The following is a 22,533-nucleotide window of genomic DNA, read 5'->3' as shown; positions in this document are numbered from 1 at the left end:
ATTTAAGCACTCCCATTGCCTCCCACTACTGTTTTGCTGAAGTAATTGTTTGATGGCTCGCAGCTTTGTCAGAATTACACAAACTTCTCACATGCCGGGTTTTTGAACAAATATGTTGGTAAAAACATTGTTTCTGAAAGTGAAAGTACGTTTGTTAAAATTGTAATTGCGCTTTTCTCTTCAGAAATAATTGTCCTTTGAAGTGTTGGACGAGCAGAGGAGTCCCTCCAACACAAAAAGTTTGTCATGTCTATTCTGGTAAGGCAGGACACAATGTCATGAAGGTGCCCGTCTCGATGTGAAAAGAAAGATTTAGGTGTCCTGTGGCTTCTATCTGGTGCGAGTCCTTTCTTAAACAAATATCTTGCATAGCATAGTTTCTATTTTAACATTATGTTATAACCTAAAACTACATTTAATACACTACTTAAGAAAATTAATATAGCAAAATTTTCTAACATAATACAATATTTATTCCATTACTTGCGAAAAGCCAATCATAAAATACACATTTTTCACCATGGGGAGGTGTTTTTGCTTCTTGCACCTGCTCCAAGGTGGCTAAAGCAAGGACAGGAGGGTGGCGGGTGGCTAATGCCGGGTGGCATGGGGACACTGCTATCCCGTGTCCCCGAGCAGGATGGCAGGAGCACTTTTGGTTGAGGAGCAGGAAGCTTGAGCCGGGCGGAGTTAGCGGAGGGATGGATGAGCAGGGTGCGGGGATGTCAGGGCTGTGGGCGCGGGGCCGAGGAGGGCAAGGCTGCGAGGGGGCGAAGCCGCGGCCGTGCCACGTCGCACGGGAGGTGCCGGTGCCCGGGCCGGCGGGGCCGGCAGGTGCGGGGCTGGCGCTGCTCCGGNCGCTCGGGGCCGGGGCCGGGGCTGCTCGGCGGCTCCTCCGCTCCTCAGCGGGGCCGCGGGGGATGCGCGCCCGGGCGGCGGCGGCGCTTCCCGCGGAGCGCGGAAGGGGAACCGGGCTCCGCTCGGGCTTGTGCCTCAGCCCTGCCTCATCGGAACTGCCGCCCCTGCCGGGCCCAGGGCATCGCAGCGCGGTTGTTCCAACTCCAAGCTGACTTTGAGGAGTTTGCCTTTGGAGGTTTGGAGCTGGAATGGGGGTTTCCGAGCTGTAGTGATGTAGGGCATCGCGGAGCCCGCTGTAGACAGGCGCTGTAACGCGGTTGTGTTTTGTATCCTGATGCTGCTCTGTCGGTTCCGAGGGGTGATGCCTGATGTCTGTCACTGCTGGGACATTTGGGGCAACAGTTACAATCTCCAAATCCTAGAAAATAACAGTGTTTTGTAGTGTGCAGGAAGAAGTTGCAATCTTTCTAAGAAAAGCCAAACGAGATCTTTGTCTAGAGTTGTTTGGGTTTTCTGGGGTTTTTTTTGGGGGTGGCGGGGAGGCGGGGAGGGGGTATTTTAAAGGCTGTACGTCTGGTGAACACTTCCAGAGATGCTACAAAAGAGGAACGTCCCTTTAGTTTCCTTCCTTATAGTTAAAAGTGGAATCCAGTAGCCATCTGTTGCTAGAGACAGTCAAAAGAGGATGTTGAAGCTCGTGCTCTGAGCGTCCCACGCATGCGAAGGAGGGACAGCTCTGCTCTAGCAAAAAGGTCTAAGACTCAGCTGCTACTAGGAAAAAACGGTTGTGCGAGGATTCATCTGCTGATGCTTGGATACATGGAAAGTAAGGGAATTTTCCCTTTTCAGTTGCTTGCTAATGAAGTTTCCCACTGCTTCAAACCTTGGATTTATTATTTCCAGGCTGGTGATTGTTGCTGGGTAGGCATTCTGGTGACTGTAGGACAAGACAAGGTACTCAGAGTGCTTTTAAAGTAATAATAAAGACTCACAGCTTGCAGATTTATGATCCAGGTGGATGAGGGGAGGACTGGTCAGAAGTTCTTCAAAAAGAGATGGAAGCGGCTTTTCCTGTTGTGCATCCATACTTAAATACGGAGTGAGGAATGTGCTGCTTGCATGGTGCTTTTGTCATTGTGAGTGTTTGTGTGGCTGCAGTTTGTCAGGGGGTGTCAGAAGGTGTGTGAGGGAAGGAGATGGGCAGAACGGGCAGCGGGAAGGGATGTGTTCAGCAGGATTCTGTGCAGGGTGTGAGTCTGTGCTGCCCGACATGGTGCCACAAAGGCCACGCTATCAACAGCTGGAAAGTGGCAGCAGCTTGGGAAAAAGCTGTGGTGTGCAGTGTTTGGAAGGCAGAGTGAGCAGCATGGCTAACTCAATTAGCCCTGTCTGAATCACTCCCTCTGATAGGTTCCCGCAGGTTTTTTCTCTTTGTGCTTGTCAGAAACAAGAGCCAGGACTGTGAGTTCTGCAAAGTTGTATGTATTGATGGTATTGATACCTCCTGGGATTTCAACCCGAGTTCCCGTTTGGAGGATGCAAACATTTGGCATTTTTTGATAGCACCCTTCAGCTGATAATTGCGGCGTTTTGAGTGCTGCCCTCACCGTTGTGCCGCACACAAAGAGCCTTTATCTGCAGCCTGCTGCTGCAGTGCCATTGTGTGATGGGAAGGCTGCTTTCCCTCCAAAATAATGCTCCAGATAATGCAACTGCCTGCTCGCTGGCAGAAGAATGGTGCTGTTAAAAGAAGCACTTAATCACTTGCTGCGTTGGTAGGAGCAGCTGGCTGCTCCCCGCGCGCCGCGAGAGCCGCTGTGTCTCTGAAGCACATTTCCAACTCAGTGGAAAGTTTGCTTCAGCAGAAACTCTTACAACTGTGCTCTGCTGTGCGTGCCTTGCTGCCTTTCTCTGCCTCTTGCTTGCTAACCCATGTAAAAGACAGCAGGCTCTGCTCCGAAATTTAATTAGCATGTGATAATGTAATAAATGCACTGTAATGGAAGAAATGTAGTTGGCTTATTTGTCATCTGATGTGTATTCTGTGTGTTACTTTGACAGAAATATTGGTGGGAGAACTGCCATTTTGTAATGCCCTTTGTGATGCACAGAGTTATCTCCCAGTTTTTAGTAACAGCAAATGTCTGCCTTCCTCATTTAAATCATCATACAAATGTATGTACATTTGGGTTTTTGATAATCAACGGGATCAAGCTTGTTGTTTCCGAGGCTATATTACTTAACTTTGTCAGGAGATGATTTTAACAGGAGCAAGTTGTCTTTTTATAAATATCAGAGATAAATAGGTGTCAGAAGGATCATTTATGTAACTACACTGCTGTATTTCCTCCTCAAATGAATTGTTTCAGACTCATTAATTTGCACTTCAGTGACAGTGTCATTTTTAAGGTGATTTAGTAATAGAGATAGATTTGGGGATCAGCTTCTGGAGTGATTTGTGGGGAAAACCTCTTTCCTATCTTTAAAAAAATTCTGAAAATCACATATTAAATCTGCTGCATGAAACCAGCATGTGGAGCAGGAAGTTATGATCCTGACTGAGGGGATGTCAGGTCACTTTTGTATTAGAATAAATGCTGGTGATGGCATATTTAATGGGATATAATAAAAATACCCAGCAGTTTTAATAGCCTCATAAAATTTCAGGGTGTTTCCTACTGTCATTTGCAGCCCATTTATGTTTGTGCTGAAGGGGAATGTTGATGTTTTATGGTGGTTGCAGAGGAACACTGGGCATGGGGATTAATGGGGTCAGCCTGGTGTCCCCAGCCTTGGGTGGGCACTGCTGGGAACTGTAGGCTGGGATTGTACCTCTGGTGGCACCTGGGACATCCTTCAGCCTCTGCTCTGGGGACATCAGTGAGGCAAGGGATAAATGGAATAAATGAGGCAAGGGGTAAATGGAAGGGTTGCAATGGACAGACAACCCTTGTCTCTGTACCACGGTATTTTTTGGGTTGTGGGGAGCTGGTTAAGTGAGGAAATAAACTGAGTGACAGTGTTCTGTACTAGGCTCAGCAGAATGGACACTAGGACACTCATGTAGGTCCTCCCTTCAAACCCAGATTTTGGTTTTGAAGTTAAGATTATAGGAGGAGAATGCAGGGAAAAGGGGACTAGAGAGGGGCAGGGTTTGGAGGCTCACAAGGAGGAGAGGGGGCAGAATATGAATGGAAGGGTAGAGTTGGGCTGTGCTGGGTGGGCTGGAAGTGAGAGGAAAATGGGGAAAATTATGATTAGGGAGGCTAGAGAATGGCCAGTAGTAAAATAGGAGATCAGTCAAAGCAGCAGAAGAGAAGCAGATTGATGTGTCCTGGGTTTCTGGAAGGAATTATTTTGGCCTTTGCTCACCACAATTTTTTTTTTTAGGTTTTCAAGGGCCTGTGTCTGCACTGGCTCATTGAAACACCTGCTTTTCAAAGTGATCATTAATGTCCACTTCAGATTTGGCTGGAAATGAAACACTGGAAATAAATGTTGCCCCCTTCTGTCGTGTGCTAAGCCGTGCTGGGTAGGGGAATGGCCTGGGGCTCTGCATCCACAGCAGCTGCACACCCAGAGCTGCCACCCCTCTCCGAGGTGAGCACAACAGCACACCCCAGCTCCTCACAGGCTTTGGTGCTCTGCTGCAATACACTCGGCCATTCCCACTCAAATCTCACAGATTTTACTGAGATTAGATGCCCAAATACTTTGAGTCAGGTTTCTAAAAGAAATTTTTCAAGTGCTGATCAAGAACCACATCCTTTTGCACGAAGGGGGGCAAACTGAGAGTGTTAGCTCGCTGTGCTCCTGTCACATGTGAAGGCTGCAGCTGTGGTTTGGAGACAATCCTTAGGCTCTGGCTCCTGACCTCTAAACTAGCAGAGTTTCTAGAACAAAATCCCCTCCCTATCAAGGCAGGAGAGATGTTCATTCGTTTGGAGCAGTTGGTAAAACAAACAGACTCCACAGGTCCCTACCATCCAAAGCTCAGGAGCCTGTGCTCTCATGCCAGTATTCTGCAGGGCTTTAACCTCAGCTTCAGTTCCAGTCACCAGCTGGAAAGGGCATCTGCTAGTGTGTATTTGTATATAAATATATATAAATAAATATATATATGTGTGCGTGTTTCTGCATCGAGAGTTTTTTGAGATACTTAGTGAGGATTAGTTTCATGGTGAAAGAAGGGTTTTTAAAAGCAGAGCTTAAGCAGAACCAGATCCAGATTTCCAGTAAGTTGGTAGGGAGAAATGCAGGAGTTATAAATAGAAGCTCTACTGGTTGCAGTAAGAGTTTTGTGCATCTCTCCAGTGCACAGTGACCTGAAGTGCAGCTCTTATCCTTCTGACTTCCCTCCTGGGTTCCCAGGGCATTTTGTGTGTGAGAGGAGAGGAGGCTGAGCACTTTATGTCTGTGTTAGAGTTTTTCAGATAAGCAACAGCATTCCTGGAGTTTTTCCAAGTAATGGGTTTTCTGAAGGTTTTTTTACCATCACCAGCCTCGAATGAAATGCACTTGTTCCTGGGATAGAGAAAACAGGAATGGTATTCCATCTTTCCTGTCTGTGAGAAGGCTGGCTGGCAGATCAGATGTGGGCAGTCCAGTACACCTCATAAAGGGAGAATTTCAGGGCTTGGAAACAGTAAAATCACCCTCTTGCCCAAAACCAGGCTGACTCAGTAGAGTGATGCTCTTCTGCTCTGTCTTTCCTCCCATTGGGCTGGATTAATGTCCTGGACAGATTCTCCTGCTAAACAAACCATTATTTTTCTTTCTCTCTCAGCTTTTACTGAGCATCCAGCTTCCAGTGATGATTCCCTTAAAAATAAATTTCACATGTTTGACTGGCCAGAAGTTCCTTTAGAGAAGCCAACATTGTTGACAGTGCCAGAGCAAAATGTGGACCTTGGCGTGGTCATGGTGTTCCCCAGGCAGGAGGTGCTTGAACCCCTCTAAAGCAGTGACAGTTCCTCCTTACCTGCTCATGAATTATGTGGCTGTAAGGGATTTTTGCCTCCTTAGAGGCAAAGCAGAATTCAAGTGTCTGTATGTGTGTGTGTGTGTTCATTTTCAGTTTTATGCTGTTTCCTTTAAAGAGAGCAGCTGAAATCAGGGGTGCAGGGGGAAATGGGGGAGACATCCACGTGGCTGATACTTGTCTTTTTCTAAAGAAGATGTTGTTTTGTTCATTTTATCTTTTTTCCAGAGATAAATGATGGTGAGGGCCACCCAAGCAGCAGCCACCAAGCCTTGAAAGGAACCTCGAAATGGGCCACGTCACTGGAGAACCTCCTGGAAGACCCCGAAGGAGTGAAACGGTTTAGGGTCGATATATTAAACATGGATATTCACATAAAGCAAAAATCAGGGTTTAAGGCAGAATGAGCAGGGTTTAAGGCAGAATTCAGGGTTTAAGGCAGAAGGGTGCAGCTGTGCCAGCACTGTGAGCAGAGGCACACATCCCTCTGGATATGTGCCCTGAGCAGAGCCGGGGCTGTGCCATGGCAGAGCTTCTGGGGTAGCACCTTTTGCCCAGCCTGTGCTCAAAAGGCATGGGCAAGACTTTTGGCTGCACCTTCCTAATGGGATCTACCCTCTCTTGCAAGGATTCACGAGTTCCTGTTGGATAAACTGCAGTCCCTGGGCCACTGACCCCTCATCACTGAGGTCCTGGGCTCTCACTTCTCCCACGTTGTCCTTAAGCCACGAGTTACCAGGAGCAATCTGATGACTCTGGGGCTCTTGCTCTGTGTTTAGCAGCTCTACTGAAAATATTCCCTTTCAGTTTACTACAAAGTGTGGGCTGGTGCAGCTCAAAATGGCTTGAAGTTTAATTAGGTGAGGGTGGTGAGTTGGTGTTTCAAGGCCTTCTTGCCATGTTCGATGTAAGAATAGGAGCTGCCTACTTCAAAGTGCTTTTGCCATGCTGTACTGATAAAGTGCACTGGGATAAAATGGTTTCCTGCCAGACTGGTTCGAAAAGTGAGGTAGACAAGAATAACAAAATGCTGATTTTAAATGCTTTTTTAAAAAAAAGCAAAAAAAAAGAAGCAATCTTGGTGCTGTTTAATTCCTGACATTACTTGGTCTGTATTTTCTAACACTTGAAAGAGAAAACTGATGATCTCAGAGCTGTAAAAGTTTCAGTCATTATATTTCATAAATAAATTTAATGTACATTTTTCCCCTTTGAAAACATGCCTCACTTTTGGAGGAATGTGCTGTGTTTAAACAGCATAGAGAGCACAGTCACATCTTCTGCTTCAGTTTGTTTGAGTGAATTTATTGGCACTGATGATCCCATTTGGAAACACTTTCATTTGCAGAGATTTTACTCGTCAGAAAATGACAAAAGTCAATTACAAAAGTCAGAAATGTGCTGTGTGAGAATCCCAGGTGATTTGTGACTCTCATTTAAATGGCTCATTTTACTCACCTGGGAATGAATTCATATCTTTTGGATTTCCCTTTGAGCAGTGGCTGTAAAAGTGCTGGAGTTATTTAAGGGAGGCTGGAGAAGCTGTTCCTGTTAGTTACTGATATGGCCTGAGATTAGATGGAGCCCATCCTCCTCCTGGAATGTGCTTTAAAAAAAGCAGAATATCCGAGTGTTCCGTGTCAGTCCTGCAGATGCACCAGTGCAGGGGTTCTGTGACTCTGGGCTGGGTAAACCCATGCTGAAATTAATTGTAGGCAGCTTCTAGCTCTATCAGCTGTAGTGGGAAGAGGGAAAAACAGCTGAGAAATTGGATCCTAACCTTTGTGTGTTTGTTTTTTCTCTTTTCTAGGAATTTTTAAAGAAAGAATTTAGTGAAGAAAACGTTTTGTTCTGGTTAGCATGTGAAGAATTTAAGAAAACACAGGGAAAAAAGCAGGTATGTTTCCTAAATAAATTCTACTTGTCAACAAAGTTTACTTAGCAGAGCTGGAGCTAAAACATCTCTGTTGCATAATGTGCTTTGCGTGAATGCAAATAAATTTATTTCAAGAAATTGCACTAAAATCATCCTGGTGGGATTGTTTAGAAACAAAGCTGGTTGTATTTCAAATCAAAACAAAGTGCTGAAATTGCCAAGTTTCCCATGTTTTGAAAACTGAACTTTTTGTAGTTTCTAGGGAGTAGCAAAAGTTTTATTAATTCAGTGATGTTGTATCATCTTGTTTGCAAATATAAAGATATTTCATTCAGAACTTTTTTAGAGCATGGCAGCTATTAGATGGAAATTTACACCACTGTGTTATCTTAGTGGAACATAAAAATAACAAATGGCCCAAACAAAAATATTTTACAGCACCAAAATGAAACATTTTCCCTTATCAAATTACAAGTTACAAAACATAAGGGCCCTGTTTAAACTTTTTTATTTAAATATTTATCCAAATTGATGTATACCTGCAGAGTCTTCTCATTTTGATGACAGCTCTACATTTCCAGTAGGAAATATTCTATTGGAAATTTTTTCAACCAGGCACCTTCAGTAAGTTTTTTTTTCCCACTGCTTGGACCTTGGCTTACATTTAGATCCACCAGGAACACAGGATCCACTTTCACATTTAGACTTTGAAGCCCACAGAGTCAGGCCTAAAATATGTACCATGTTTTGTTTGCTTGTTTCTCAAAATGTTTTTTGTGTCTGTTTTTTTTGTTTGTTTTGTTGTTTTCTTGAGAAATTTCAAATTTTTCTGCTCTTTAAGAGCTCATTCTGTGATTATGAAATTAAGTAGTATCAAAACTCTGAGTCAGTATCTCTGTCATTGAGAGTGAGACTCCTAAAGCTCTTTTTTTTTTTTTTGAAAACCCACTTTTATGCTTTTTACCTGAATGCAGCTCGTGTTGCCAAAGGGCACATTTGGCACTATGAAGAGGTGAGAGTGGAAAAATGCCCTTAAAGCTCTTCCAAGTGAACTGGTACCATTCCTGACACAGGCCAGGAGCCATTGGCCTTCCTGGCCACCAGGGCTCACTGCTGGCTCGTGTCCAGCTGCTGTCACCAGTGTCCCCAGGTCCCTTTCTGCCTGGGCACTGTCCAGCCATTCTCACCCCAGCCCGGAGCACTGCAGGGGTTATTGTGGCCAAAATGCAGGACTAGGCACTTGGATTTATTAAACTTCATCCCATTGGACTCTGCCCATCCATCCAACCCTTCCAGGTCTCCCTGCAGAGCCCTCCTACCTTCAACAGATGGACACAGCTCCCAGCTCAGTGTCGTCTGTAATTACTCATTAAATTTATTTATTTTATTTATGGAGTTTGCTAATGAAAGACTGAATCCCCTCATCCCTGTGGTCAGTGCAAACACTGAGCAGAGCTGGCCCAGCACAGAGCCCTGAGGGACAGCCCTGGTTCCATGCTGCTGGATGCAGCACCCTCACCACCCCTCTCTGTCCTGGCCATGCAGCCAGCTCTGAGCCCAGCACAGAGTGCTCCTGTCCCACCCTGGGCTGCGGCTTCTCCAGGAGTGAGCTGTGGGATTAGAGCTTGGAAAAATATCAGAAATGCCCAGGAATAGCAATCAGATGGAGAGCTGGACTAGGAGAGGAGTTATGAAGTGCAGTGTAAAAGGGCTGTGTCCAGAGTGCAGATTCCTCTCTTAAGATCAGTCACATATTGTCAGCTTAAACAGTTTCCTAGCAGATTTTCAACAACAAAAAATTTCCCTGTCTTTCCAAACAATGTATTTGGGTAGGGGAGTCTACTTTCTGTAAATATCCTGTGTTTTGCACTGAAAAAAAATTCCCCTCAAAACAATTTTGCTGGGTTTAGCTGTGAGTATTTTTTGGGTATTGATAAATCCATAAAAATACAACAATACCATTTTTTTGCAAGAAGAAGGAAATGTTCAATCTGTCTGTGAACTCTGTAACATTTAGTAATTCCAGTTTTGTGTATTCAGCTGCTTTCCTCCCTCATTAAGGTCCAGGAATACAGAAAGTCTTGAGGAGAGAACAACCAGTCAGTCGACTTTTCTGTAAAGTCCCACGCTTTCAGTGGGATAATAATCATATTTTCCCTTGCTAAATAATTTCCATATTTCTAGCTGATTTAGGATTGCTAATTTGGGATGCCAGTAGAGAAAATGTTAGAGTGATGTACAGGGATAGGAGCTTGGTGAATCCTTCAATGAATTGCCAAGTGAATGGACAGAGATTTGACTAGGTTTTATTTAGGTTAATTATCCAGTACCACTCATTCCATAGTATGGTCAGCCTGGAGTCTGGGGTTGCCCAAATTATTATAATTTCCTGAATAAATGTGCTTTAGAATGACACAGACTTACAGTAAATTTTTGTAGCTACTGCTTATGGGTGGCTTTGTTTAGATAATTTACAAAGCTAGGAAAAGCACTAAAAATAGAAATCTTTCCAGTGTTTATGGTAGCATGAAGTGTGGATTTTTCTTCTGAAAGTGACTCTTGCAGAAGTCCCTTTGCATTCTCTATTGTGCACACAGCATTCTAAAAACAGCTTTTTACTTGTTTTGTAGCTCACTTCTCCTTAAAACTGGTTTCCCACACAGATTAGCTCACAGGCACTGAGGCTCTTGGTGAGATGGAGCTGAAATCAGTTCAGCCCAGGCTGGAGGGAGTCCAGGAGAGGCCACGGAGATGCTCCAAGGGCTGAAGTAGCTCTGCTCTGGAGCCAGGCTGGGAGAGCTGGGGGTGTTCAGCCTGGGAAGAGGAGGCTCCAGGGAGACTTTCGAGTGCCTGAAGGGGCTTGAGGAGAGCTGGGGAGGGACTTTGGACACAGGAATGGAGTGACAGGACAGGGGAATGGCTTCAAACTGACACAGGGCAAGCTTAGATTAGGTACAAGGAGGAAATTCTTTACTGTGAGGATGGTGATACACTGGAACTGGTTTCCCAGAGAGGTGATCAATGCCCCATCCTTGGAAACGTCCAGTGCCAGGCTGGCTGGGGCTCTGAGCAATCTGATCTGGCTGGAGATGTCCCCTGTCCCTGCAGGGCCTTGGGAGTAGTTGAGTAAATAATTTCAAAAAGTAGTTTCAAACTTACTTTATTTCAAAATTACTTTAAAGTCGTTTCAAATGCAAACCATTCCATGACTCTGTGAATGGGATTCCCCCCCTATTTTTAAAGGATGAGATAAACTTTTCATTACTTGAAGTGAGAACAGTGGCCTGGGGTTCTGCTTGGTCGGTCTAATCTTGCCTGAAGGTCACCACATGAGCAGTGGGTTCAGCATCCCTTGTGCCAGGGATATTTCTTGTGATCCTTTCTCTGCCAGCCTGGGGCAGTGTTTGGGTTTGTACATCCATCAGAGTGGATGGTTCAAGGAGCAGGGAAGATCTTTGGCAGCTGCAGAGAGAGGCAGAGTGCATTGCTGGTCTAGGCAGGCTTTAGATGGTTCAGCCATGTAAAAACCCAGATGGGTTCAGCTCATCTTCAGCAGAAAGGTACAAAGCTCCCCCTCAGCTCAAGACACATCTCTGTAGCTAAAAAAACCCAACAACAAAAAATACCCCAAAAACCAAACCAAACCAAACCAAACAAAAAAAACCCAACCAACCAAAAAGAAAAAAACCAAAACAAAAAAACAAAGAAAAAAAACCAAACCAAAACAAACAAACAAAAAAAAAACACCAAAAAAACCCACAACAAAAAATGGGTATTCCTTTAAAACTGAAGTTAAAATACAGATTTAATGTTTGGTGAAGACTGAGAAAGCAATGGGGTCAAGCCTACTCGTTAGCAGTGAGTTCTGCTGCCACCCATGTGGCCCTTGTGTTAGGGCATGTATTTAATTACTGAAATGGGCGTGCTGGGGATAAGGAAATAAAATTTAACTTTAAATATTTCGTTGGAGTCAGTCATATGTTGTTGCATTTTGTGACTGTTAATGAAATAAACAACATGTCAGTCATGCTGCTTCCCAGGGTTTAAATGTTTCTCCTCTTGCAGCCGAGCTTCAAAAATAAATTACAGATTGTCATAAATGCTTCCAACAACAGGGAATATTTTCAGCTATTGCTAAAAGCCACCAAAATATCCATGTTGAAGTTTTGTAGTGAATGATTCCAGAACAAAGTCCTGCACATTCAGGAGTTTCTTCTGTTGCTTCCCATGTGGAGTGCAGCAAGGGCTGGGTAATGCTGCACAGCTGCTGAGTGCTGGAGCCTGGTCTGGAGAGCATCTGGGGCTCCCATTCACCTCGTCTGGGAGCCACACATGCCTGGGAGCTGAGCTTGACCTTAGGAAAGGAAGTGGGGAAGAATATTGGATCCACTGGAAATAGTGAGGGGGGTTACTGTGGACAGAACTTTGTACTCCAAATGGCAGTCTGGCAGGGACACTGGGGAGAGCACACAGATGGAGCTGGGGCCTGCCAGAAATCCTTTAAAAAGCACCTGTGAACAAGATCCCAGTTTCAGGGCTGTTTCAGCTCCAGAGCTGGGTCCCCTGAGCTGAGGCTTTAGTTTCAGGCTGATGCAGAGCAGAGAATGTCACCGAGTGAACAGGGACAATCTCTGCCTCCTCCACCTGAACCTGGCTCTGCCTGAGTGACATTTGGGGGGTGTATGAGCACACTGGCAGCTTTAACTGTTCTTTCTTTTTAAAGCAAATTATAAGCTGTAGTTAATCAGCTGCTGAAGCACAGACGTGGCAGAGCAGTTCTATTTGCAGCAGAACCTGTAACGTTCAGCTGTGCATTTCCAAATTTCCCCACTGTTATAAAGCCAGGTCCTCTGTGTCTCTGCAATGGCCTCCTCTCCCTACCACAGCTCTTTCACTTCCTTTCTTTGTTATTCTTCCTCACAAAATCCAAAGAGCCTCCCTGTTTCACCAGCCTCCCACACAGTCCTGTTCCTCTCCATGCTCTTTAAACTTCCTCACGGGTACTTCTAGTTTTGTGTTCCCTCTCAAGCCTCCCTCTGCTCTTTCTCTGTAGTGCCCAGCTTGCTCCTGGGTCCTTGGGCAAGCAGCTGGTGAGGAGCTGCATGTGCCTTGGTTAGCCAGCAGCAAAGAGCAGCCTGGCATTCAAGCAGAGCAGAGAATTTCTGTCTGCAGCTTTTCCCTTGGTGCTTGTGCTGCTTTTCCTCTCCCTTTCTTTTCTCCTGCTGATCTTCCATTGACTCAGCAGGAGGGTAATTTTTTTTTCTCAGTCCTTTGCCCCTCTCTCAAGTAAGGTTGAAATTGGACAGCAGGTTCAAAAGTCGTTTGGGTGGGACTGGGAATACAATTGCTGATGCAGTAACAGCTGAAAGCCCCTTTACTGTGCCCTCATTAGGACATTAACTTTGCCACTTGTAGCTTTGATCCCTGGATTAATTGGTCATTTAGAACAGAAGTGGCCGACCCAGTCCTCCCTGAGCTGTAAAACAAGTTGGAAATTGTTAAAAACAGTTCATTGTGACCTAATGCACTTGACACGTAATGTTCTACCCACCAGATGAATAATGAGTTTTAAAAAGGAATACTAGAGCATGGGTGTCCCCTTCAGCAGGGAGAGAGCCCCAACTCTTTAGGCCTCCTGAATGCTCAAGCACATGCAGCTTTCCTTCTAATTACCCCCGAGTGTAAATGCACCTCAGCTGTAAAACATGGAAGCAATTCTGAGACTCCTTCATGGGCAGGATTTAAATGCTTCCTTCTCCAGGCCCCATTCCCATCAAAGGCAGAACCCTTGAGCTGGTGTGAGCTGTGGATGCTCATTAGAGGTTCCCTGGGGACCCTGGTGAGTGCCCAGGGCTCGGGATGGCCCCGAGCAGCTGCTGCTGGCTGGCTCTCAGCATGCAGAATTCACATTGCAGCAGGGGCCTTGGCTCCTGCCTGGCTTGGTTCTCCTCTCAGGCTTCCTCTTATCCAACCATCTGTTAAGGGGCCTTTCCTTGAACTTCAGGGGGTTGTGGCCACTCACTGCTTTGAAGCTTGAAGATGCTGGTGGGGTCAAGATGTTATTGCTATTACTGGTTTGACAAGGGAAGAGCTCTGAAATAGGGCAAGTACCAACAAACACCTTTGTGCAGGTCAGGCCCTTATTTATCAACTCACAGAAGCTATTGAGAATCTTCTCTTTGCCAATTAGCCAAGCTGTTGGTGGTTTTTTCGCTTAATTTTCCTTTGTAGTAAGTTCCCAGTTTTTCTTCCTCTGGGTTTCTTGTCCATACTGATGATCTGTTAGGAAAAACATTTATCTCAAAAGCAAAAGACAAGGTAGCTGATGATGCTGAGCAGTTTTACACTGGCTGCTGAAGCATCGAGCCTGCTGAATTCTGGCAGCTTTCACTGATACCAGTGTAGCTTTTGGCCTGCAGGGGTGTTCCTCTTCCACTACAAATGAACATACACAAGTGAGATAAACCTGATGCAGAGAACATTCCCACAGGAAATAATTCTTTAAATGAATGTCCTTTTGCAGATGCAGGAGAAAGCTAAAGAGATTTACATGACTTTCCTGTCCAGTAAAGCTTCCTCCCAAGTCAATGTTGAAGGGCAGTCCCGTTTGAGTGAGACCATCCTGGAGACACCTCACCCTCTCATGTTTCAGAAGCTCCAGGACCAGGTAAAGTTATTTATTTCAATAACACAGTTTCATTCATTTTTGCCTGGTTTTAATGAACTCTGCTTTCTAGCCATGATTGAACAGATAAGCACAGAGCAGGGCTGTCCATGTTGGGGGTATTAATGCAGCTGCTCTGAGATATTCCAGGTTCTTGGCCCCAATTAATTAAGAGACTCAATACAATCATTCTAATTCCTCAGGACTTTCCTGGAAAACTGGCTGGAGTTTTCTCCAGGGTTCCTGCGTGGGTAGCTTGAGAATCGCCCTGACTAACTCAGTGCCTTTGTTTTCCTGTGTATTCACTTGTTCTGAGTCATTGCTGATGTTTGTTTCTGTAGTTGCCCCTGGTTTCCTTGAGAGCTCAAATTTCTTCATTTTACTTTGCTTTGGTATTTATCTTGTTATGAATATAGCACAATTTTATGAAAACCCTCCTCTTCTGCAATGTGCAAGATTTAGAGGAGTTGGTCTCTGCTTTGCCTTTCCCTAAAGAACTTGGGAGGTCTGGTAGAAATTAGAAATTTTGCAGGCATGTCTTTAGGTGGTAAATTTTCTTGATATTCAGCTGATTTCAAAGCATAAGTTATGAAGTGAGTCATTCTTATCTGCAGCTTTCCAGCACTTGCAGTACTATTTTTAATTCCTGTACCATCCTCAGGACTACCTGTATTTTCCATTTGGCTCTTTCCTTTTGTGGAGAAACAGCTCAGTGATTTAAAGTGTTTTCAGCCCCTTTCAATCAGGTGTTGAATACAATGGCTGGGCACTGGCTGGGGCACTTGGAGGGGTCTGAGGAGCAAAGGCTCTGCTGTTTTTCAGGCAGATTCCAAGACATTAGCAGTGGAAATACCTGAAATCCAATTTCCATGTGAAGAAACAGAGATTTTAATGGGAAAAGTTCTGACTTGGAGAAAGAGAAGGAACTGTTCTGGTAGATCTAAGCACTGCAGTTCAGGGTGAGTGACTGTAGGAGTGAAGCTGGAGAGAATACTGGAGTTAAAATATTTGCTATTTTGAAAATGACATGCACATGGAGAGCCAAGGATCAGTAATACCTGAGCTGGAAACATACTGGACTAGTGGTGGAGGAATCCCTCTAGTGTGGGAAGAAAATCTGTGAGCTTTTAAAAACAAATGCAGAGCATTTATGGGTCATTGCAAGTTTCCAGTGCTTGAAGCTACTGTTTATTGCTGTTAGATAATGGCTCAGAAGAGTTATGGTCTTCTCCAGTTTTCAATCCTTATAAAGTTATGGAGAGTGGTGTAATTTGTTCTCTGAAGAGCAGTGCTAAGCACTGCTGGCACTGTGGGTCTGGAGGAGAAAAAGGCAGAGCTGGAAGGCCAAAGTCTGGAGTACAGCAGTGCTGCTAACAAGGGCTGCTGTTCTCCAGAGAGCCCCTGATTTAACTGGGGACACTGGGCTGTGCCTGCTGCTCATGGCAGAGCCCCTGATTTAACTGGGGACACTGGGCTCTGCCTGCTGCTCATGGCAGAGAGCCCCTGATTTAACTGGGGACACTGGGCTGTGCCTGCTGCTCATGGGGTGGCCCTGATTTAACTGGGGACACTGGGCTGTGCCTGCTGCTCATGGGGTGGCCCTGACTGCCCCAGGCCATTTGTGCTGAATGAAGTGGCGTGAGAGTGGTTCACAGAAATCCATGTGCTCCAGAATCCTTGTGGGGTAAAAGGCAGTGAGAGGAGGGAGTGAGGGAAGGGAAAATGAGGGTTCTGTTTGGCACATGATTATGAACTCTGCTCTGTGTATTTGGCTGGCCAGACTGCAGAAGATCTTGATCTCCAATGCTCTTTCTCTCTGGGAGATGCTTTAAGTGATACCAGGAACAAGAAGGGTCTGAGTTCTTAACACAGGCATGATGTTTTAACAGGAAATGTCTTCCTTGCTTTTTTTTTTTCTCCCTCTTCAGCTGGTTGGATAAATTTAATTATATTATAGTTACCCAGTGCCAGAAGGTATAATTCAGCTTTGCTTGAGTCAGGAAGAGTTCAGACCCTAAAGATCAGGCTCTACACAGAGTGGGTGTTTTGAGATTTTTTTTTTCATATTCCAATATGTATCTTAAAGAATAATATTTCCACAGTTTTAGACAGTAACTTAAATTCTTAAATATGTAAACAAACACTGGTTAGTAAAATCCACCATTTAATTTACTTGTAAGAGAGACATTTCAGCCAATGCACAGACAAGAACAGTCAAATCTTAGGTGTTTGCCTGTATCTGTCCAGGTTCCTCGAGGGTGTGGAATGAAAAAGCAGTTTGAGATTGTTTTTTTTTTTTTTTCCCCTAGCAAAGAGTTGTGTTACCTGATTGTACTGTCAGTTAGAAGTGAGGACTGTAAAGGTAAAGATGAGTTATCCACCATGGAGTAGCCACATCTGCAGGTGAGAATCCAGGAATTTGTCTTGGAAATTCAGTTATTCTGAGTATTAAAAATATAAATAAAATCTGTCCTGAAACATGACTCAGAGAGACTCCACCAGTGAAATAATAGACTGAGGGTGAGGCTGGCTTTGGTTTTGCCTCAATTACAGTTTTGAAGTTTACTTTTTTCCCTTCCCCTCTGTTTCAACACCAAGTCCTGACCTTGACACCTGAACAGATTCCAGGCTCCTCTCCCAACCCTTTTGTTTTCAGAAAACTCCAAGAGAGTAAGGTTTTTTTGTCTGCAGTGGGTATAAATAGAGGAGCAGCAGTTATGCTGAGGGATGAGCCTGAGCTCAAGCCCTGGGAGGTTAAAGCTGTACTTGGGGTTGACTATGTTTCCATGCTGGCTGTGAGAAGCTCCTGGCCTGGTGAAAAGTGTAATTACACAAATTTAATCCACCAGCAATTTAAACCCACATTTTAACTGGCAAAACACATCTGTACCAGGTCAGCTCTTTGTGGCAGGTTCCTGCAACATTTCTCATCTGGCCTGAGACCAGTCTTGGCATTTTGTCTGACAAGGGTGGGAAGATTGGTGTAGGTTTAAGGACTATTGACTAAACCAGTATTTGTGTAAATTACTCAGAGGCTTTCCTTAGTTATCCAGTGCTCTGCATAGTTACTCTGCAGCATTCAGAGGTCACTGCAGCCAGGAAGGTGCACAGAAGGTACCTCTCTTTCTCCAGAGCTCTGCTTTGTCCTTCTGAATGCCTTCCAGACACCCTGCCAGGAGGATCTGATCATCTCCTCCCTGACCCAGGCATCCTCTCACCTTCAGTATCAGGTGTGCATTGTGAAGAGTGTAATTTGATTTTTAAACTACTGTGGATGTTACTGCCAGGCAGTGACCATGGAACCAATGTTGTTTGCTACGTGCTGCCCTGTGGAGAGCTGGAAGTGTATTTTTGAAATGTAATGCTCTAGTACAGACAGAACAAAAGTACGTTGGAATTAAAGCATCCTTCCCATTTAAAATCTCATTTTGCTGAGCTCATTTGCTTTGTGTTCTTCCCCCCCTCTTCCCAGATATTCAACCTCATGAAATATGACAGCTACAGCCGCTTCCTGAAGTCAGACATCTTCCTAAACCATCAGAAGAGTGAGGAGCAAGAGGAGAGCTCACCTGAGGCTCAGACTGCAGCTAAAAGAGCATCAAGAATTTACAACACATGAGACACGATGGATCCCTTCAGGAGAGGCCATACAATAAGGAAATTACACTCAGGAACAGTCTAGGTTTATAGCAGTTGCATTTAGGGCTTGGAAAGCTCAGAACCTTTTTAGGAGATACTTACCTTCTTAATTGCTTGAATGACTAATTGTTTTTGCATGATAGCTATTAACCAAGCACCCGTGGAAGGACTGTTTCCCAGCTAGAAGGCTGAGGTATTCCTCCATAGCATGAATTGCCTTTCATACTTCACAAGTTAAAATGCTTTCAGTTCTTTTATTTTCCTTTGTGAGGCATCTTGGTGATGAGAAAGGGGAGATAGTATGGTTGGGTTTTTATTTTTGCCTTGTAATTTTTATTTGGGACTAGCTTTTACATCCTGAACTGTTGGGAGAAGCAGTTGAGGAGGGCATTTCACATTAGTTTGTGGGTGAGTCATTCACAGCAAATTTAATCATAAAGGGACAGCATCTTTCAGGGTTAAGCTCAGTAGAATCCAATCCTTTCCTGTGTGACTTTGTTCTTTCAGAGTGATGTCTGTTTTGCTTTGCCTTTATTGCTGAATCAAAACTTTCCCTAGTAATGATTTTTATATTTGTATCTCCTAAATTTCCCCTTTTTTTGCAGTAGACAATCACCTTCCTCAGAGGATGGGATAACCTCTATTCCCTTGGGAGCAAAGGCTCTAAAAGAGACAGAATCAGTGAGGAACTCCTGACTGCCATTGGGAAATGTGACAGCAAATAAATAAATATCCTTCTCAGGGCACACTGATCCCAGCAAAGCTGGGCTTTGTCCCTCATACCAGTGTGACATCAGATGCTGCTATCAGGAAGCATCTGGTCTCTCCCAGGTCTCCTGACCAATCCTGCCCTGTGCAGCAACAGCTTTGGAAAAGGACCAACAAACCAAATCTGGTTTTGTTTTACTCTTTTTTTTTTTTCCCTGCTAAAATCACCCTGCAGAGTTTTGTTTGCCCCACTCAAATCTTTGTGTTTCCTAATTGTGATTTTTGGAGAGCTGCAGGGAACAGGGAGTTGGGTTTGGGGTTCAGCCACTCTGACATCAAGCTTGAGAGCAAGGGGAATTCATTTCTGCCCTGTGCAATCAAAGGCTGGTGGAGAAAGACATTCCCAATGAGCATTCCATGTTGTCCTGGGAATGTCAGCACTGCAAAGCACATTTTGGCATGGAGTTTTTCATGTGTTCATGTATTTTTTTTATTAATTCACTGCAGTGTTACTAAATTGCAATTTAAGCTGGGAAAGTGTATTAGCTACTTGCTCTATTTACGAGCTTCACAGCTGTAGTCTGGCTGTTTCCCACTCTCTCATTATTTACTCTTCCATTTTTTGCACTGCTTGTCTTGAACTTTTGTTTATATGCTGGCTAATCTAAATGCACAGTTAGCTTTTGAACATTTTGTACTTTTTTTTTTGTCAGAAAAGCCAGATATGTTTCATGCATTGCTGTCACAATCAATGTTTAAAAATCTAAGTCTAGTTTGTCATTTTTGAGAATGCAAACTTGGTAGACATGGTTATTTCTTTTAATTCTGAGCCACTCTTGCAGGTATTGTGTAAAGAAAATTGTTTCTATGGGCTTTTCCCTAGTTAAAAGTGGGGATGGAAGTTCTGATTCTTCCCCTAGAGCTCCATGCCCTGTTCATTATTTTTAGGAAATCAAAGAAAGAAGAGGTCAGTGCCTCCACAATATGCATGTTGTAAGGTGTAATTCTTGTGCACTGAGTTGATGTTCTCTTTATGCTCTTGAAAGATTTAATGGTGAAGTCCTACTACTTCAGGCACTTTCAGTGGTATTTGACCTCATGCTTAAGCTGTATTTCAATGTTTTACTGAATAAGAATGAACTAAACATGTGCATGAATCTTTTTTTATTTTTTTTCCTCTCTGCTGGGGCCTAGGGACCATCCAGTTCTGGACTTGCCAACTATTTGTAATCTCAGGATTACCTCTTTTGAGAATCCACTGTAAAAACAAAACTCTTAATGCCTGCCACAGCAGAGGACAGAACTTCTGATAGCATTGAAGCCCTTGGGAGTGGGCAGCTTAACCAGTTTAGGACTTGGGATTTGTATTTTCCCAGTGTTTGCTGCATTAATCTTAGTGATACTGAAAAATTCAGCATGGGGACATTGATGGGAAAGATGCAGAATGAGCTCTTACCACATTCATCACATGGATGCACAGTAGATTCATTTTTAATCATATTGATTTTAAAAATGCATGAGCAAGGGAGGAGAGTCTTTGACTATCATGTTTTAAAATGGTAATAATAGAAAAAAAACAAACCAGGAGCCTTATGAACAAAGGTGGGGTGTTGGAGAGAGAAAATGAGTTTGTAGCTGCTTATGAAGAACCTTTTCCTTGGCAATATGTTCCTTTCAGGTACTGCCTTTGCTTGCTCAGAGCAAATGCCCCACATGAGTAGACACAAAGGTGCTTTACACTGCCACAGGATGAAAGTTGCTGGAATGGAAATGGATCTTTTAGCAGCATCTCTAATCCTGTGATGTTTATTTCAATACCTATTATGTTTCTAACCTAATGTACCTTAACCCACAAAACTCTTCATCTTTGAGTTGCTCTTTTAGCTCAGAGGTGAAAAGTTGATTGCACCATTCTCGTTGTGGTGCCTGGGTTTGTTTGATTTCTCTACAATACCAACAAGTAGACTTGCAATGTGCAGAAAGCAAAGATGTTTTTCCTATTCATTAGATTATCTGTATTTTTCAGTAAAAGGGCAATCAAATTAAACCCATGCAAGCAGATGTCTGTAATTGCAATTTGTGTATATGTGGGGAAAGTTGGTATTACTACAAACTTGCTCCTGAAAATAGGTGACACTTGCTCCACGTGGCACAGAACAAATCACACAGCCAGAAAAAGGACTCTTTCCCTCGAGTAAATCCCTCATTCCAGGAACTGTAACATTGCATCCAACCTCAGGCTGTAAGTGGGTGCTCAGAGCTGCTTCTTGTAGAGATTAAAGATAGGATCTACTCCCTTTCATAGAACTTACACTGAAGGTATGAGCACACAAAACAAGCAAGAGAAGTTTCATGCCTGATTGCATGCCTTAAACTCTGCCCTATTTTGTGTTTCTCAGCTAAAAAATAAAAATACTCTACAAATACACCAAATCTGTGTGCTGACAGGTGTTTTATGTTCTGAACAGAGTTTGGGTCGAGATGGCCTCATGTCCCATAATAATCCCATTTCCAGCTCTCACAGTTTACACTCTGCCCTAGTGTGTGGGGTTTATTTCTTGGAAGAAGGAATGGCACAGTGGGGCTCCCTTCTGCGTGGGCTCTGGACAAATTGCAGTAAGTCACTTGGACAGGGGAAGATGCTTCTTGTACCTGCTCCTTCTCCCATTTCTATTGTTCCTGCTGCATTTCTTTCATTGCACTGACCAGCCCACTGGTGTGGAGAAGGAGAGTTTGAAAAATCAGAGGGAGGGAGAAAAAAAGATTTTCATGTTCCTGTCTAGATAATGGTTTGGAATGTGCTTGGATTTTTACTGGCAATTCAGATGTTTTAAGTGGTTTGCATCTGCATCAAAAACTCATTAGGTTGGTGATGCAGAGAGGTCCTGTATAGTTCTGTGACTGGTCCAAAGCTGAAAAGTGGTATAAACTCCCTTTTATAAATTGTTTATAAATCTTTTCATCCCAAAATAGGGCAGCAAGTCCTCCAAAGTCATGCATTTTTTTTGCCAAATGTCACCCCTGACAAACCCAAAGCCCTGTTTACACGGCAGTGATCATTTCCCCATGCCAGAGGCAGTTCCTCTTGTTTGCATCCAGCACAGCTCATGTCCCAGGGCTTTTGGCAAAGCCACAGTTCAAAGTGAGCTCTGGGGCATCCTTTATCCCCTCCTTTATCCCGAGGATCTCTGAGCCTTTGCTGTGCTGCCACGCGAGTGCTCAGCAGCTGCAGCCGCAATCCCCATCGCTCCCGTTTGGCTGCAATTAAGGGAAAGATGCTTCTCATCAGGGCTCCTCTATCCTCACCGATCGTGTGCAAATCCCTTGCAGCCCGGAGTTACAAAGCACCCCATTCCCATTCCAAGGGGCTTGGGAAGAAGCAAGGAAAAGCTTCATGTGGCTCCTGGCAGGAGGAAAGAGGAAAGTGACCATTGCCAAAATTAGCAGCACCCTCTCCTGGCTCTCGGCTGAATAACTCGCAGGGATTTGGGGCTTGGAGTAAGAGTCCCAGCAGGGAAAGGTCTCAAGCTGCTTGTTCCTCAAATGCAGAGCACTCGGTGACCTTTCTGCCAGCAGGAAATGCAGCTCAGAGACAGCAAAGCTCTGCTGAAGTGGCTGTCTGTCAGCTGATGTTGCTCTGATCAAAACTTGGGGGGATCCCCATGCACTAAGATTAAAATTGCTTTGAAAGTTGGCATTATAGAGCAGACAACACTCTGATAACGTGCTTTGTGACACAAACCTGCAGAGCAGGGCCAGCAGCTGTCCCTTTGCCCCTGCCGTGTGCTGTGCCCAGCGGAGTCCCCC

General features: G+C 44.3%; 1 protein-coding gene across 1 annotated transcript; it reads left to right on the top strand.

The window, feature by feature from the left end:
* Nucleotides 1-1,538: 1,538 nt before the first annotated feature.
* RGS10 (regulator of G protein signaling 10) lies at nt 1,539-21,159 on the top strand. The gene is made up of 5 exons (XM_039709377.1): nt 1,539-1,684; nt 6,068-6,186; nt 7,650-7,736; nt 14,239-14,382; nt 17,852-21,159. The coding sequence occupies exons 1-5, from the start codon at nt 1,576-1,578 to the stop codon at nt 17,996-17,998; spliced, it is 606 nt and encodes a 201-aa protein (XP_039565311.1). The 5' UTR covers nt 1,539-1,575; the 3' UTR covers nt 17,999-21,159.
* Nucleotides 21,160-22,533: the final 1,374 nt, after the last annotated feature.

This window comes from Passer montanus, unplaced genomic scaffold (assembly GCF_014805655.1).
Source record: "Passer montanus isolate IOZ18808 unplaced genomic scaffold, ASM1480565v1 scaffold21, whole genome shotgun sequence".
Classification (NCBI taxonomy): Eukaryota; Metazoa; Chordata; class Aves; order Passeriformes; family Passeridae; genus Passer; species Passer montanus.
This window is presented reverse-complemented; position numbering and strand designations above follow the sequence as displayed.